The 14,052-nt window shown below is 37.9% G+C and overlaps 1 protein-coding gene across 1 annotated transcript in view; it reads right to left on the reverse strand.

Annotated features, from left to right (window-relative positions):
- Positions 1–14,052, reverse strand: part of ush2a (Usher syndrome 2A (autosomal recessive, mild)) — a 428,293-nt gene that overhangs the window by 219,144 nt on the left and 195,097 nt on the right. Inside the window, exons 45-47 of the mRNA XM_057848749.1 lie at positions 11,865–12,022; positions 6,813–6,960; positions 5,229–5,384 (exon numbers count right to left, since the gene is read on the reverse strand). Of these exons, the coding sequence (XP_057704732.1) occupies positions 5,229–5,384; positions 6,813–6,960; positions 11,865–12,022 (462 nt within the window). The remainder of the gene's footprint in view (positions 1–5,228; positions 5,385–6,812; positions 6,961–11,864; positions 12,023–14,052) is intronic.

The raw sequence follows: 14,052 nt of genomic DNA on the forward strand, positions 1-14,052 counted from the left end.
GCCTTCCAGAGAAGTCTACTGCTTTAAGATGACGGCAGTACGCTTGTAGCAACTAGCAACTGGGCGTTGTTTGTAGCGGCTGTCGGCCGCAGTCAGGTATTATTGTTTTTTTATCTAGTGGCATGAGTTGAACATGAAATTTACTCTTGGTCCGTTCCTCATTGCGTCCCGAAGACCGCACTGACTATGTTTTAGTTCCGCTTTACCTGGTATAATTAAATAATCGGAATTTGGATGTTTGTGAATCGTTCTCGAATCTTCCATGGCCGAATCGCAAAAATCTGAGAATCGGAAATTTTGCACGCCTCTAGTCGAGCAAGATTTTCCCATAAGAATACATTATAATTCCATTAATTAGTTCCACAGCCTGAAAACCTACACTAAATTCCTAATAAATACTGATGTTACTATTGCAAATATCAATTACAAAGAGCAAAACAAATAAATTATGAATAAAATTGGAATAATAATATAACAATAGCAATAATTATAATAATACCTGTAATAATGTAACAAACCGGGTTCTAATGTGGCAAATGTGTTTGCGTGGTGTACCTGAACGCACCGCGTGGCTGACTTGACAAAGTGAGCGTTTTTACTTTCACTTTGTTTACTTGCTGCGGGGGACAATAGGCGCGTTGTGTTGCACAAGTTGATGGAATAAATGATTAGAAACATGACGAAGCTAGCGATTTATTTGGCAACGTTAATTGCCACCTTAACTTATTAAGACTGGCAAACGGAGGAGGACCGCTAAGATAGATCGTGTACGGCTGTATTGTTGAGCCATATCACGGATACGCACCCCACACTCATATTTTTCATCATATCCATCTTCACTTCAATGGTAAGCATCAACCTTTTCCTTTTTTTCACCACCTGCAATAACATTGTTGGAACCCATGTTTCCATTTCTCTCACAAGAAAATCTGCCCTATGTCAGTCTTGCGGGAAAACAAACTGCGGTGCTCTCATTAATCGTCGTATTTAGAGCAAGTCGTCGGATGTAGAAACAAATGGCGAGTCAAATTTTACGTCGGACAAGGAAAAGATCGTGTGTCGAAGCTATTGTATGTCGAGGTACCACTATGCTGGCACAATACTGACAACCAAGGAGTTAGTTTGCTTAGAAAGGGGGGAGAGAGTACAAGGTAGTACAAATGAGTGTTGAAAGCAAGTAATTTACCGCGCCCAGAAAAACCAAATTGTTGGTCATTTTATGTATATTGAACAGTAAGTCCTTATAGCAAAAACTATTGCTTTTACAGATACTGACATTAGCATGGGGTGGGGCCATGATGTGGCACTAAAATGATGGCATTGGTTTTGGGGAGCACTAAAAAAAGCACATGTCATGCAATATATTTACACTGATACGGAACTGTGAACACGGTGACTTGTTTCCTCTTGCCCAAATATCACTGATGTGCTAGTGCTGTTTTGTATATATTTTTTCCAAAACGGTGTGGTATCGGTAAAGTATCAGTATTGGAATCGTTGCAACAAAAAAATCAAAACAACACTTTTAAAAATTATTGTTGGCCATATATGGCAGAAAACACAGAGAAGACTGAAAAAGCAGTTTCTACTCTTGTACCCCCCTTCAAATAAACTGCTGTATTTTAAGCCAAAAGAACTGTTGTGTTTGATAGAACAATATGTCTATATGCTGCCATAACAGATTCATGGCGCATTAAGCCCCTGAACTATCTTTAATTTGTCCGTTTTACCCTGGAAACCCCTGTTTACAGACGTTGTTTCAACCCATCCATAAAAAGAAGCTCAGTAGTTATATTATTCGAAATGTCTGTCATTTTTAGCTTAGAATCATTAAGTGATGTCTAATATTTAGTTTAAAAAAAAAAAAAAAAAAAAAAAACGACAAAAAAATTATTCACTCCCATATTTTAAATGTTTAAACAAATTACATCACTATGGGAAAAAAAATGGTGTCTGTAAAAAGTTCACGGATATCTACCTCATAACTATTGCATAATTTTATTTTTTTTTGTTACCATCGCATTTTCCCCAATATTTTAGACGATAAATAATCGATCCAAACAAAGAAAAATTGAAATAAAAAAATCTAAAAAGGGTAAATACAGGAAAAAGAAAATCTCGACCACTCCTCGATGTCTGTGATTTCTGCATTGCGACCTTTGTAATAAGACCATGTTTAACCCATAAAATTCGCAAAAAATCTGGCTATGGCCGGCCATTCACAGCTGTGTCTTGACACTCGGTGATACATGCTTCATGGAGTTTTTGGATCGAAAAGATGTAAGTACGCAATAATATCTCATTAAAATCATGGCGTCTTAAATTATGTTCTCGCGGGCTTTCATCTCCAGTTAGGGTTTTGGTGTTGAAAAAAAAAATTTTTTTTTTTTTTTTTTTTAAATGCCCTCCTGTTCAAAAGTTTTCTTCCCCCAGAAAATTGAATTTGAAATTTTAAACTTTCCAATGATGTATCACACATGCTATTATTTTGAAATTTGGCCAAATTGGGAGTCTCGGAGCAGAACTTCAAGTCACCTGGGTGTTTTCCGCCATATATTTGTATATCAGACGTCAAGCCAATATCGTAATTTAAAAAAAAAAAAAAAAAGTGACAGGCCTACAAATACATGTCAAAGACTTTTGGGTCAACTGGTGCATCAAACCAGCATCAAACTTGTTGTCATGATATTAAAATGAAATTGTAATATACTTTGCCTTTAAAAATGTTAAGGAAATTAATTTCGTAACAATCACATATTCAAAAGTTCCGTCCCAACTGATTTGAAGGAAAAAAAAAAAAAAAAAAAAGTAACATTTTTGACCAATTACCGTATTGACCCGAATATAAGACGTGTTTTTTTGCATTGAAATGGTACTGAAAAAGTTTACACAGTTAGACTTCACTTTCACTGCAATTTTGTTGTTTTATCACAATAGATTGGTTTATTTACATTTCAACAACCAGAAGCCATTCATTTACGAAGGTGATTGCACTTTAGTTTACATATTCAGGGTCCCCCTAGGATTGATAAATCTAAATTCAAGACTTTTAAGACCTTTTTTAATGCGATTTCAACTGAAAATTAATACTTTTCTCGCACCCATTATTTAGACAATATTTAATCATATTAAAAAAATAAAGCACTGAACATCAAATTTAACCTTAATTACTAAGTGTGTTTGACAAAAGAATGCACATTTATTGAAGATACAATTAAAACAAAAAGTTTTGTGCCACAGACCAGCCCTCTTTATGTCATGACCTACCTTATTAAAATATTGTAATAATAATCATGCTGTCAAACGATTAATTTTTTAAAATCGCGACTAATCGCATGCTGTCAATAGTAAACTTGCGATTTTTAAAAATGCATAAATTATATATTTCAATTTCTAAATACATCTATTAGCACAGGAGTTCATCAAATTTAAGCCTCATTAGAAACAAGAAAAGAGTTTTCCTTTACACTTGTAAAGATTTTCCCCAAATAACTTGTAAAAAGGGAGGCACAGAGGAAGAGCATGTCTACTGACAGTTCTGAGATCAAGGGCTCAAGCGCAGGTTCTGTGTGAAGTTACCATTTTATTTTTGGAGTACTAGCTATAATTTTATCTTATATTAGGCTGACTTTTTAAAGAATGAGGAACCTTTTGCAGGTGTTTTGAATTACACATGTGGCAAGTGTGTACAAAACTGAAGCTTTTCATCATATTCATTTTTTTTTTTTTTGGTTTGTGGTACATGCAAATTGACATACTCATTTTTGTTGGTTTAATCTACCAAAATAAAACAAATTTTACTTGATATTCAAAATTTTGGGGCGTACTGTATTTAGTTTAAATAAATAAAAAATTAATGTATTATATCATTACTTATGAGTGTTTTCATATTATTCATGACATAAAATTACCGCAATTAAATGTGAAAGATTGAATGACTGATTGAAAGAATAATTGAACTCACCAAAACGGCTGTCTCCCAATGCCCTTATACAGTTCAGACACCTGTGTATTTCAGGGTAGTTTACGCTCATCAGTCCACCTCAGAATGCAATGTTTTGGGTTAAAATGCCCAACTTATGTTTTGCCTGAGAACGTGGATTTCACCCCAATCCTCCGTCTTTGTGCCCAAAAATAGTGCCTGGAGCCTCCATAGTGGAAGTTTTAGTGGTGCTCTCATGAAAAATATTTCATTCTGCATGTTCATTTACGGTTTATCGCTGTACTTTTATCCAAACATGCTCAAAACAACGATAATGGGTCGCGCCAACAGCCAGGCGGGTTCACGCTCGTCATGCTGCCTAAACGTGCCCCATTTCGGCCATTAAAACCCAAAATTAAGTTTTTCCAGAATCAAGTCAACAGGATGATATCATGATACTCTTTCACAGAGGCAGAGCTGGCGGCATTGGAGAATGAGTTGGGAGCCTGTTGCGGGGTATCGAATTTCAAACTACGGAATGCTAGAAGGGCCACAATTTATCGCGCAAAGCGAGGTTGCGTTATAACGTTAGTAAATAGTTTAACTGAAAGCTTCGTTAAAAATGTGTATTACGACCGGCCCAAACGTCAGGCCGGCCCACCGGGAACTGTCCCGGTTCTCCCGATTAGCCACTCCGGGCCTGGTACTGTGCGATGGCCTGCGGTTGTGATGTTGATGGTAACGGCGCGCACGCACGAGGTGCAGTGCATCGTAAAAATTCTACGCTTCATCTTCGTTATGGATTAAAAACTTCTTCACGGATATAATTTAGGTTCCACTGAGATGTTCTTGAAAATTAAAACCACGGTGAAAAAATTCCAGACTTACGACAGCTAATTTCATACTTTTAATACCTTTAATAATGGAAAACTAAATTCAATGCCTTTTTAATACTTTTAATAACCCGCGGGTACCCTGATATTTAAATGTTCAGATATTAAGATTTGCATGAGGCTAAATAACATGTTTTTTCTCTCAAATATATTGTTATAATCGTGTTTCAGATGCACTGTAATTATTTTCTGTATAAAAATTAATTTGGTGTTCAAAAAGTCATTTTTTTTTTTTTTTAAACTTGAGTCTTGAAAAAGAGGGGGTCGTCTTATAATCAGGGCCGTCTTATATTCAGGCCAATACGGTACTATGCATACTTTTGTACTGAATGCAACAAAATTCTAACTGTAATCAGCTTCGAGGACAACCAAAGTCAGGTAGTTGCTGAAGGAGATTGGTACATTTATGGTACCTGCAGGAGACGTAGTAGCATTAAGCACCGAGCTCTCAACACAGCCTCGTGTGTTGCAACCTTCGACCCAGAAGCTGTAGTTGGTGTACGGCTGCAGGTCCGTCAAAGTCAACCACCTGCTGGCTTCCGTGCCACCGTCCAGCACCGCATCGCCATCTGACAGACGACAGATAAGAGAAATGCCATAAATCTGACGGAGGAAGTTGCATGCATAGAGTGACATTATTGTCATGGTGCAATTCTTTAAAAGCGTCATCAGTGTGATGCCAGGAATGTGATTAATAAAACATATACACGGGGAATGGCGAAATGGAGGCGGGAGAGAGAGTTGAAGAGCGAGGAATACTAACTGGGAATGATCAAAAGAGAGGTTTCCATATTGAGGTTATGCAAGGATAGTCAAAGAAAAAGGATCAGAAAATCCCACAATGCGAGCCTATCCAATATATTTAGATGGACAGACGCACACAAACACATATCAGGCCTGTGTGAACTGATGAAGGCACTGTGTATCAAAGTAACACTGGCTTATGGGGAACTAGAGCGAGACACCATCTCTCTTTCTTGTGCACCTCTTCTATCCCTCCCTCCACTCGTTTTAATCTGTCTGTTCCTGTGTGAGGCGCAGATCAAACACTGACTAGAGTGTGTGTGTATGTGTGAGTGACTTGATGAATCTGTGCAAGTTAAAGGACCACTGTGTGAGTTTGTATTCAGTCATTCTATTCTCATTTTGTTCAATTTTCTTCTTCCCCCCTTTCCGTCGACTTTTCTTGTTTGTCTTGGCTCTATTTCAGTGTTGCGCTGTTTGTCATGTGTTGCCTAGTTCAGGCTTGCAATCTTTTCCAATACATCTATGGAAGCTGAAATCTCTCATCCTGTTGTTTTAGAGCAACTTGACTTTATTCTGCATTCAATCTTCATATTTTTGTTTTTTCTTGCTTTGCTCTTGTATGAATCCTCACCAAGCCACACAGGTGAAATCATTTCTCTAGTTTTTCTCCACTGCTGTGACAATTTGATTATTCCTCTTATCTTTTTCGCCTGACTTTGACACAAAGTTACTGTGTTGGTATCCAGTTTATTTGCAGGCAACTTGTTGTGTTACACTTATCTTCCATGAACTTATTCCAAAAGGTTGTACCATAATTTGGAAGTATACGAGTCGTCCTCAAAGACAAAGCTGCACTCTAAGTTTAATATAAAAGGAATAAAACATATACAATTACAGTGGAACCTCGGTCCAACACAATGCATTCTGGGATACTGGTCAACCTATATTCTATCCCATAAAAAAATTGGTCTTCGTCAAACTGCTACCATTAAACAATTTGTAAACATTGTAAAGTCATGGTGACATTACAACAAATAAACAACAATTATTTTTTATTTTTCCCCCGCATCCAGAAAAGCATATTCTTCCTGAAAAGTATCAGAATTATGACGTTCAACTCTTAATATTTTCAAAGGTAAATAATAATATACCTTTTCGCATTGCATACTTTAGATAAACTGTCAAACTCTAGTTATCATTTGTGATGAGCACTAAAAGTTACAAATAAAACCATGAAATAAATGAGTTACCTTCACTTTTATAGTGTAGTATGTATCTCATGTAGCCATTGGGTCTGGGAGGAGCAGTCCATCGGGCTCTTAGTGACCGAGAGCTGTGGTTGGCCAATTCGAGCAGGACTGGGCCTGCCGGGGCCATCTCTAATGTGTGTACTTCCACCTGGAAAAAAAAGCATAGAATAAGCACAAAACACACACCCAATCTTTGAGCAGGATTACGCAAAAACCACAATAACTAATTTAAAACTAAGACATCCATCTGCCATCATCAGGACATGGGAGGACAACATGTATAATGAAGGCAGATGTGGAACCAAGCACAAAGACCAGGTGTTTATGTAGTCATGTTGCTTCTGGTGTTATGGAAGGTATATTCTTCCTATCCCAGCAATTTTATGTGTTCAGTGCTCAAAAAATACTAAAACTGAAATCTTGCGCATGAAACGATTTGCTGTCTTTGATATTGTTATTACGATAATGATGGTAATCAGGGGTGAAAATGGGCTAGAACGGCCAGGAACGCAGTTCCGGTATAAGATTCAGGGACAGAACACAGTTTCGGTATAAGATTCAGGGCCGGAATTCTGTTCCGGTACACGAAGCTTTGATTTAGAAAAAATGACGGCAACTGTCAAAACGCTATGTAAAAAGAAAAAAAATGCTAAGCTGCCACACATGCATTTCATCTCCAAGAAGAAAACAATCTACCAACATCAGATTTACATACACAAGTATTAACAACAAGCATAATGAAGTGCTTGTCTAATGTAATCCGGTTCCACCAATATTTATGATTTATTTTATTCCATGGACGGCATGGAGGTTTCCCCAGCTGCTGCAGTTATCAGAGTCTGACGATGATGAGTCACGCCAATGTGTGAATGCACGCAGCAAAGCAAAACGCCTGGATTCATTTATCCGTTCAATTGGCTGACATACTGACATGTGATCAGCAGAGATAGTTAGCTCTGATTGGTTCAAATGTGCATGTTTTCCGGAACAGCAAAAAAAAAAAAAAAAAAAAAAAAAAAGGTTGAATTGATGCGGCAAAGAAGGGCAATGCAACATAAAATGGATCAAATCTTTAAGAGCAACGAAAGAGTTGAGGAGGCTGGTTTATCATATTTAGTTTTATTTGCTCTGATGGGGAGGTTCAGAACATCTTAGCTGTCAATGTGCACTTTTGACTTATATTTGTTCATATATGTTAGGCTACTTATTAATTTCCTTATGATTAAAAAAGTCAATGTTTGCGCGATCTTCAAAATATATTCCATTTCACTCTGCATAATATTAGTCCTTTGTACTTGTTTTTCTGAAGGTATGTTACATATATCTTTGTTATAAAAAAAAAAAGTAAATGTTTCCATTAACTTAAATTTTAATATATATCCTATGTTCTTAAGTAGTTAAAATTGAGATTTGGTATTTAGTATGAGAGGAAATAAGGAAAAATGAAAATTAGGAGATGGAGGAGCAGTTATTGCTGTTTTCGTTAACTTTTATTTTGCAAATCATTGAAAAAAATACTATTTTAAATGAAAATCAGTTTTTGTACGTGTTATAGAAATAACTTTGCTAAAACAGTTTTCTTTGCATTTCAGTAGTGCAAGAGGTTTGCCCCCCCCCCCAAGGAAAAAAAGGTTTGCCCCCCCCCCCCAAGGAAAAAAAAAAAAAAAAAAAAAAATAAAATAAAATTTAAAAAAAAAAAAAAAAAAATGAAAAAAAAAAATAAATAAAATTTCTGGCTCCATGGCGATCTTCATGTCGGGGAGTTCCGGCAAGAAATTCTAGCCACTTTGACCCCTGATTTCAATTATGATGATGTTTAATATTATTTATTACAACTACTGTGGCTGCAACACATGCTATCTCCTGCTAGCCTGTTAATAATCAGTAAAGATGCACTGATACCCATACTAGTATTGGCAGGGGGGGGCTGATCCGGCCCGAAATGGTGGTATCGGTATTGGCGAGTACCAACAAAGACGGCGCCGAAACCATTTACCGGTCCAGTGTTATAGCATTTGACCACAGCCTCTTTTTCCTCCTGACGCTCACTACACTCTGTCTCTTGTGTTGTGTGATGACACCTGAACCCTTTGCATGCCAAGCAGCTTTCGCTATTGGCCTGCTCCAGACCAATGAGAGCGGGCCAATAGCCACTCTTGACCAATGCCGGGGCCGCTTTTTCATATGGAGGAAAAACAAACTACTAGAGTAAAATGTCGGTGGTCTGGACATACTGTATTTCCGTTTATGATCTCCGTCGAGTACAATATCTGCATGCAAGATTTGCAGCCTGAAAGTTTTGAGACGTGGAATTAAATAAGCCAGTTTCAATACCTCGAACCCGATCAAACATTTGAAGACTAAACGTGAACGAACAAAAAGAGTTTGAGCCTGGAACAGCAGGAATGCTATCCAGAGGAAGGGCGGTGGACCGGAGCAACAATATCTGGTCAGTTCACTACGTCTCCTTTACTTTTATTGTCTTTTACTGAAATAAATGCTGCAGTAATTTGGGACCTGTTTCCAAAGTAGGGTTGCCACCTTTCAGAAATAGAAATAATGGACTCCCCCCTCCCGACCAAAGCCGTTCAGCCGACAAAAAATAGGGACATCCACAAACTCCTAAAATGCATAGAAATATGTCTATTCATATATATTCCGTATTGCTTCAATACAGAACGCAACTTTTAAATGAACGATTCCTTATTTCAAAGGACGGGTGGCAAGCCTATTCAAAAGTGCTGTAGAAATAATCTGTAAGTAAGTATGTATGTTGCTGCTGAGGCACAGAGTAGGAGGCTAATAGAGAAACAGGATCCTGTGTTCAATTATTATTATTATAATTTAATGAAAGCTGCACTGTTTGGGTTTTGAGAGGTTAAAAAAGTTTACTCAGTTTGTTCAGAGTTTATTATTGTGAATTTATTTTTACTTTCTTACTGTTGGACTAGTATCATACATGTTTTAATTTCACAAATGCAGCACTATTTTGGCCTTTGAGAGCCAAAGGTTTATTCAACTATTGTCTACTAGGGTTTAGTAGACTATTCACTTTGTATTAGTCTTTTTCCTGTTTTGCAAAGGTAAGCACCAGCCTCACAAAGCCATGATAGCAATGATTTCACATCCAAGTACATAGCTCTTTGGAAAAAAAAATATATATATATATATATATATATATATATATATATATATACACACACATATATATAAAGGGGGTGGTATTGATATCGGCAGATACTGCACAGCCAGGTATTGGTATCAGTATTGGGGCCAAAAAAATGGTATCGGTGCAACACTACTAATCAGTACGTTTAGGACGGCATAATTATGTAAATGCATAAATGCACGTGTTACAAGTTTTTTGTTCGTTTGTTTACAGGTGGAAAACGCCGTTAGGCAAGGGAAGACATATTGATGTGCCTCACAACAACACTAACTGTATATCAATGGACATATATCGAGACTACGTGCATTCTACTTTGATGATGAAAGGCTTGACTTATGCCCCACCTCCGTTAATATTGTTCTAATAATTTAAAAAAAAAGTGAGTTATTGACCTGTTTTGCACATGCACCAATCGTTTTAAATGAACCAAGAAATGGAATCATGTTGTCCAAAATTTTTTTTTTGTGATCAATATGACATACTATTTTTGTTTATATGTTGTGCCCTGCGATTGGCTGGCAACCAATTCAGGGTGTCCCCTGCCTACTGCCCGAAGTTAGCTGGGATAGGCTCCAGCACCTCCGCGACCCTCGTGAGGAATAAGCGGCATGGAAAATGAATGAATGAATGAATGAATGAATGTACATACCTTGTAGTATTTCCTTGTAACAACAAAATACGTGTCAGCCCTTCTGCATTCGGCAACTGTAATATTATTTGTAATTTCAATTCATTTTGGTCACACAAGAGACCGGCGTATCAATCTACACCTCACGTCAACACAGGCTGACAGGTTGTTACAACTTTGTCCACGAATGATCAACGAAGTGATAATAAGAAAAATACTATCTTTTATGTAGATCCTTTGTTTTAAAGCACATCCTTAACTTATTGTCTGCAGCTGGTTTCGATTTAAGGCATATGGCGAGGGAGGTCCACACTGGCGCTTTGAAGCTGGGCGCTGTTCAAAACATTCCATTTCCAACCATGTATATAGGCACTTCCAGGAGTTCACGCACAGCACAGAAAGTCTCGGAGTCTCAACTACGTCGTGCTGAATCCATTTTTGGAGATATTGTAGGTTCGTCTGGTTTGATTTTATAGTTTTAACCTTGTCAACATACTGCTTACATCAAGTTGCTCTGTCTAAACCCGAAGTTCAGAGCAGAAATGATCAAAGATGGCGGCACCCATGTTTCGCTCAGGAAACTTGTTAGATGTGTTAACATTAACATGTTTCTCCTTAATTTAAATAAATATATGCATTAAAAAAATTATATCCACTGAATCTTCTTGACGTTTTTTTTTATTTCTTATATTTTTGCCAGCTACTCAATGCTTTGCTTTCTTCAATCCCTCCTTTTTATCATGTCGCTTCCACTTTCCTTGTTGCCCTGTGTCAGCTGTTTTTGGCATGTTCGACTAACTATAACGTCCTTATTGGAAAAATGCTCCAAAATACGGCCTGCCGTCAGAGGCGTCATTGAGCAAGGAGTGACATTTCCTAGCAAATGTCAGCGTCGTCACGCCGACCCTCGTTATTGAGCTGAGAGAATCGATCACCTTTATGACACCCGGCAGCATGCACAGGCACACGGATTAACAGTTTTTATAATGCTTGCAATAATACCTATGTATATGATTTTTGTACTTGGCATACTGCGTTTCGTGGTTTAGCTAATTATTTACACACCGCATTTTTAACCCCACAGAAGACAATACTGAGCTGTATGAGTATGTATACGTACGTTTAGAAAGATTGTTAGAAATATTGGATACATCAATATGAAATTTCAAAACAAAACAAACAAAAAAACACTATTGAATTCATTTATACAGTACATTATCATTTGTGAATGTGTAACCAATAAAATCTAACTCACCATTGGTCCCTTGCCACAACCACGCGCTGTGCAGGCCTGCAGCCTGAGTATGTGTTTGCTCCACGGGGAAAGCTCCTTCACCACCAAAAACCTCTGAGAGGAACTGGAGTTTGAAATAAGAACACCATCCATCCAAACACCATAACTGGTTAGGATGCCTGAAAGAAAGAAAATTTTACTTCAAAATGAAGGAAATAAAAATGATAAGTCAGCAAGGGTTACATACTGCTTTTTAGTACTTGGACAAAAGTATTGGCACACCTGCTAAAGCAGTACTTCTCAAATAGTGGGGCGCGCCCCCCCAGGGGGGCGCAGAGCGATGCCAAGGGTGGCGCGTGTGACCTTGGGGAACATGCTTTTTTTTTTTTTTTTTTTTGCGCCGTACTAGTATAAAGTGTACTTGCACATCCACTCAGTGGGTGGCAGTGGCGCTCTCATTTTCAAAGTGCGCGCAGTATCTTTGAAGTAAGCAAGAGCACACGGAAGAGACTCATGTAGAGCTGGAGAGCTGTGCGCCGTTTTCGAAAGCCATTTTCCAGCCGGACCCACGCAGCGACCCACTGTCTTCTCCGGATCTCACGTGTCCGCCCGAGGAGTGCCATTTTTGGCTTGGGATCGTCACGACGACCGCCCTCATCTACGGTTCTCCCTCGGCCGGCGAGAATGCGCTTTTTTCGGGCCATTTGCCTTTGACATTTAATACAGTGGTAGATTAGGAAAGACCACTGTTTACTGTGTCTAAAAATGATTATAGCGGACGGCCGGAAGCCAAATCAACTAAGACGCCACTTAAAGACATTAGACCCCAATCTCATTGATGAGCCGCTTGATTGTTTTTTTAGCGAAAACGTGCCGAATATTGCCAACAATCCTCCCGCTTTGTCAGTGTTATATCAGTAAACCAGTGAGCACTGTTAGCATGCTCAGTGCAAAATAACACCACACAATGGCAAACTGGAGGTGATACTGTGAGCAGCGAGCAGCGAAAATAAAAACTGTCCCTCTGTCCAAAGACACTTTGTTTTTTGTTTTTTCTATTCAGTTTTGTTTTTTTTTGGTCATTTTTTGGCATATTGTCCTCATGAGTTAACGTTTCTAATCAATTCTAATTTGTTAGTATTTACTGATTTTATTTTTCAGTATCAAATGGTCAAAAATGTACCTTGAGTGTATTTTTACAGTTTGGATGTGACTTTTTTTTTTTTTTTTTAGTTCAGGCAAATTGATGCGCGTTAAGTCTTTTCTGTTACAAACAAAACAATGTTAATAAAGTTATACTTTATAAGTTGATCTCTGTTATTTTCTCTAACAGAAAAAAAAGGATACAATGTGAGGCAGAGGCATACTTATAATAGTAATATTATAGACAAATGATACTTTTTACAGTGGCGGCAGAGTTTGGGGGGGGGGGCGCGAAACATTTACGTCTTCCTTGGAGGGGTGTAACAGAAAATAATTGAGAAGCACTGTGCTCAAGGAAGTGAAAAAGAAGAAAAATTAGCTGCACACGATTTTCAATTTTAACAGCCTGTACTCATTTGAAAAGACTTCCTACAGGTGTGTCTGTGGGAATTTTGTCCATTCATCTAGAAGAACAATGTGAAAGGCCACTGATGTTGGGCCATGTGGCTCTTAATGTTCTAGTTAGGCCTAATGGGGTTAGCTTGGTTGCTTCACCAACATACTAGACCAGTGTTTTTCAACCTTTTCTGAGTCACGTCACGTTTTTACATTGGAAAAAAATGTTGCGGCACACCACAAACCAAAAATGTTTCAAAATTGTTTTCAGTACAGTATATTCAATGACCAAATAATTTTTCAGTATTTATACTTACTGATTGTGAAACTTGAACCTGTTTAGATGAACACATACCCAATATCATGGCAGGAACCTTCTTTAAAAGCTCTGAGTCTCTCTCTGTTTTATTTTTTTATAGCAGTTATGCTTGAAAAGCTCAGAATGATCAGACAGCGGGACTTTAGCAATGTCTTTAACCGCATCAGGGCCGAGCAGCTCGCTGACTATGGCTTTGCAGGCAGGTAGTATGAATTCCTCTGCTTAAGTGTGGAACTTTTTGGATTTAGCAACAAGTTCAGCAACAAGCTAATGCTCAAGGCTTTGAGGGCTTTCTGATTTAACTTTGTCGTTTTTCCTCAAAAAAGTTGCCTGTTTCCCTATGTTTTCACG

The sequence above is a fragment of the Corythoichthys intestinalis genome, chromosome 1 (genome assembly GCF_030265065.1).
Source record: "Corythoichthys intestinalis isolate RoL2023-P3 chromosome 1, ASM3026506v1, whole genome shotgun sequence".
NCBI classification, from domain to species: Eukaryota; Metazoa; Chordata; class Actinopteri; order Syngnathiformes; family Syngnathidae; genus Corythoichthys; species Corythoichthys intestinalis.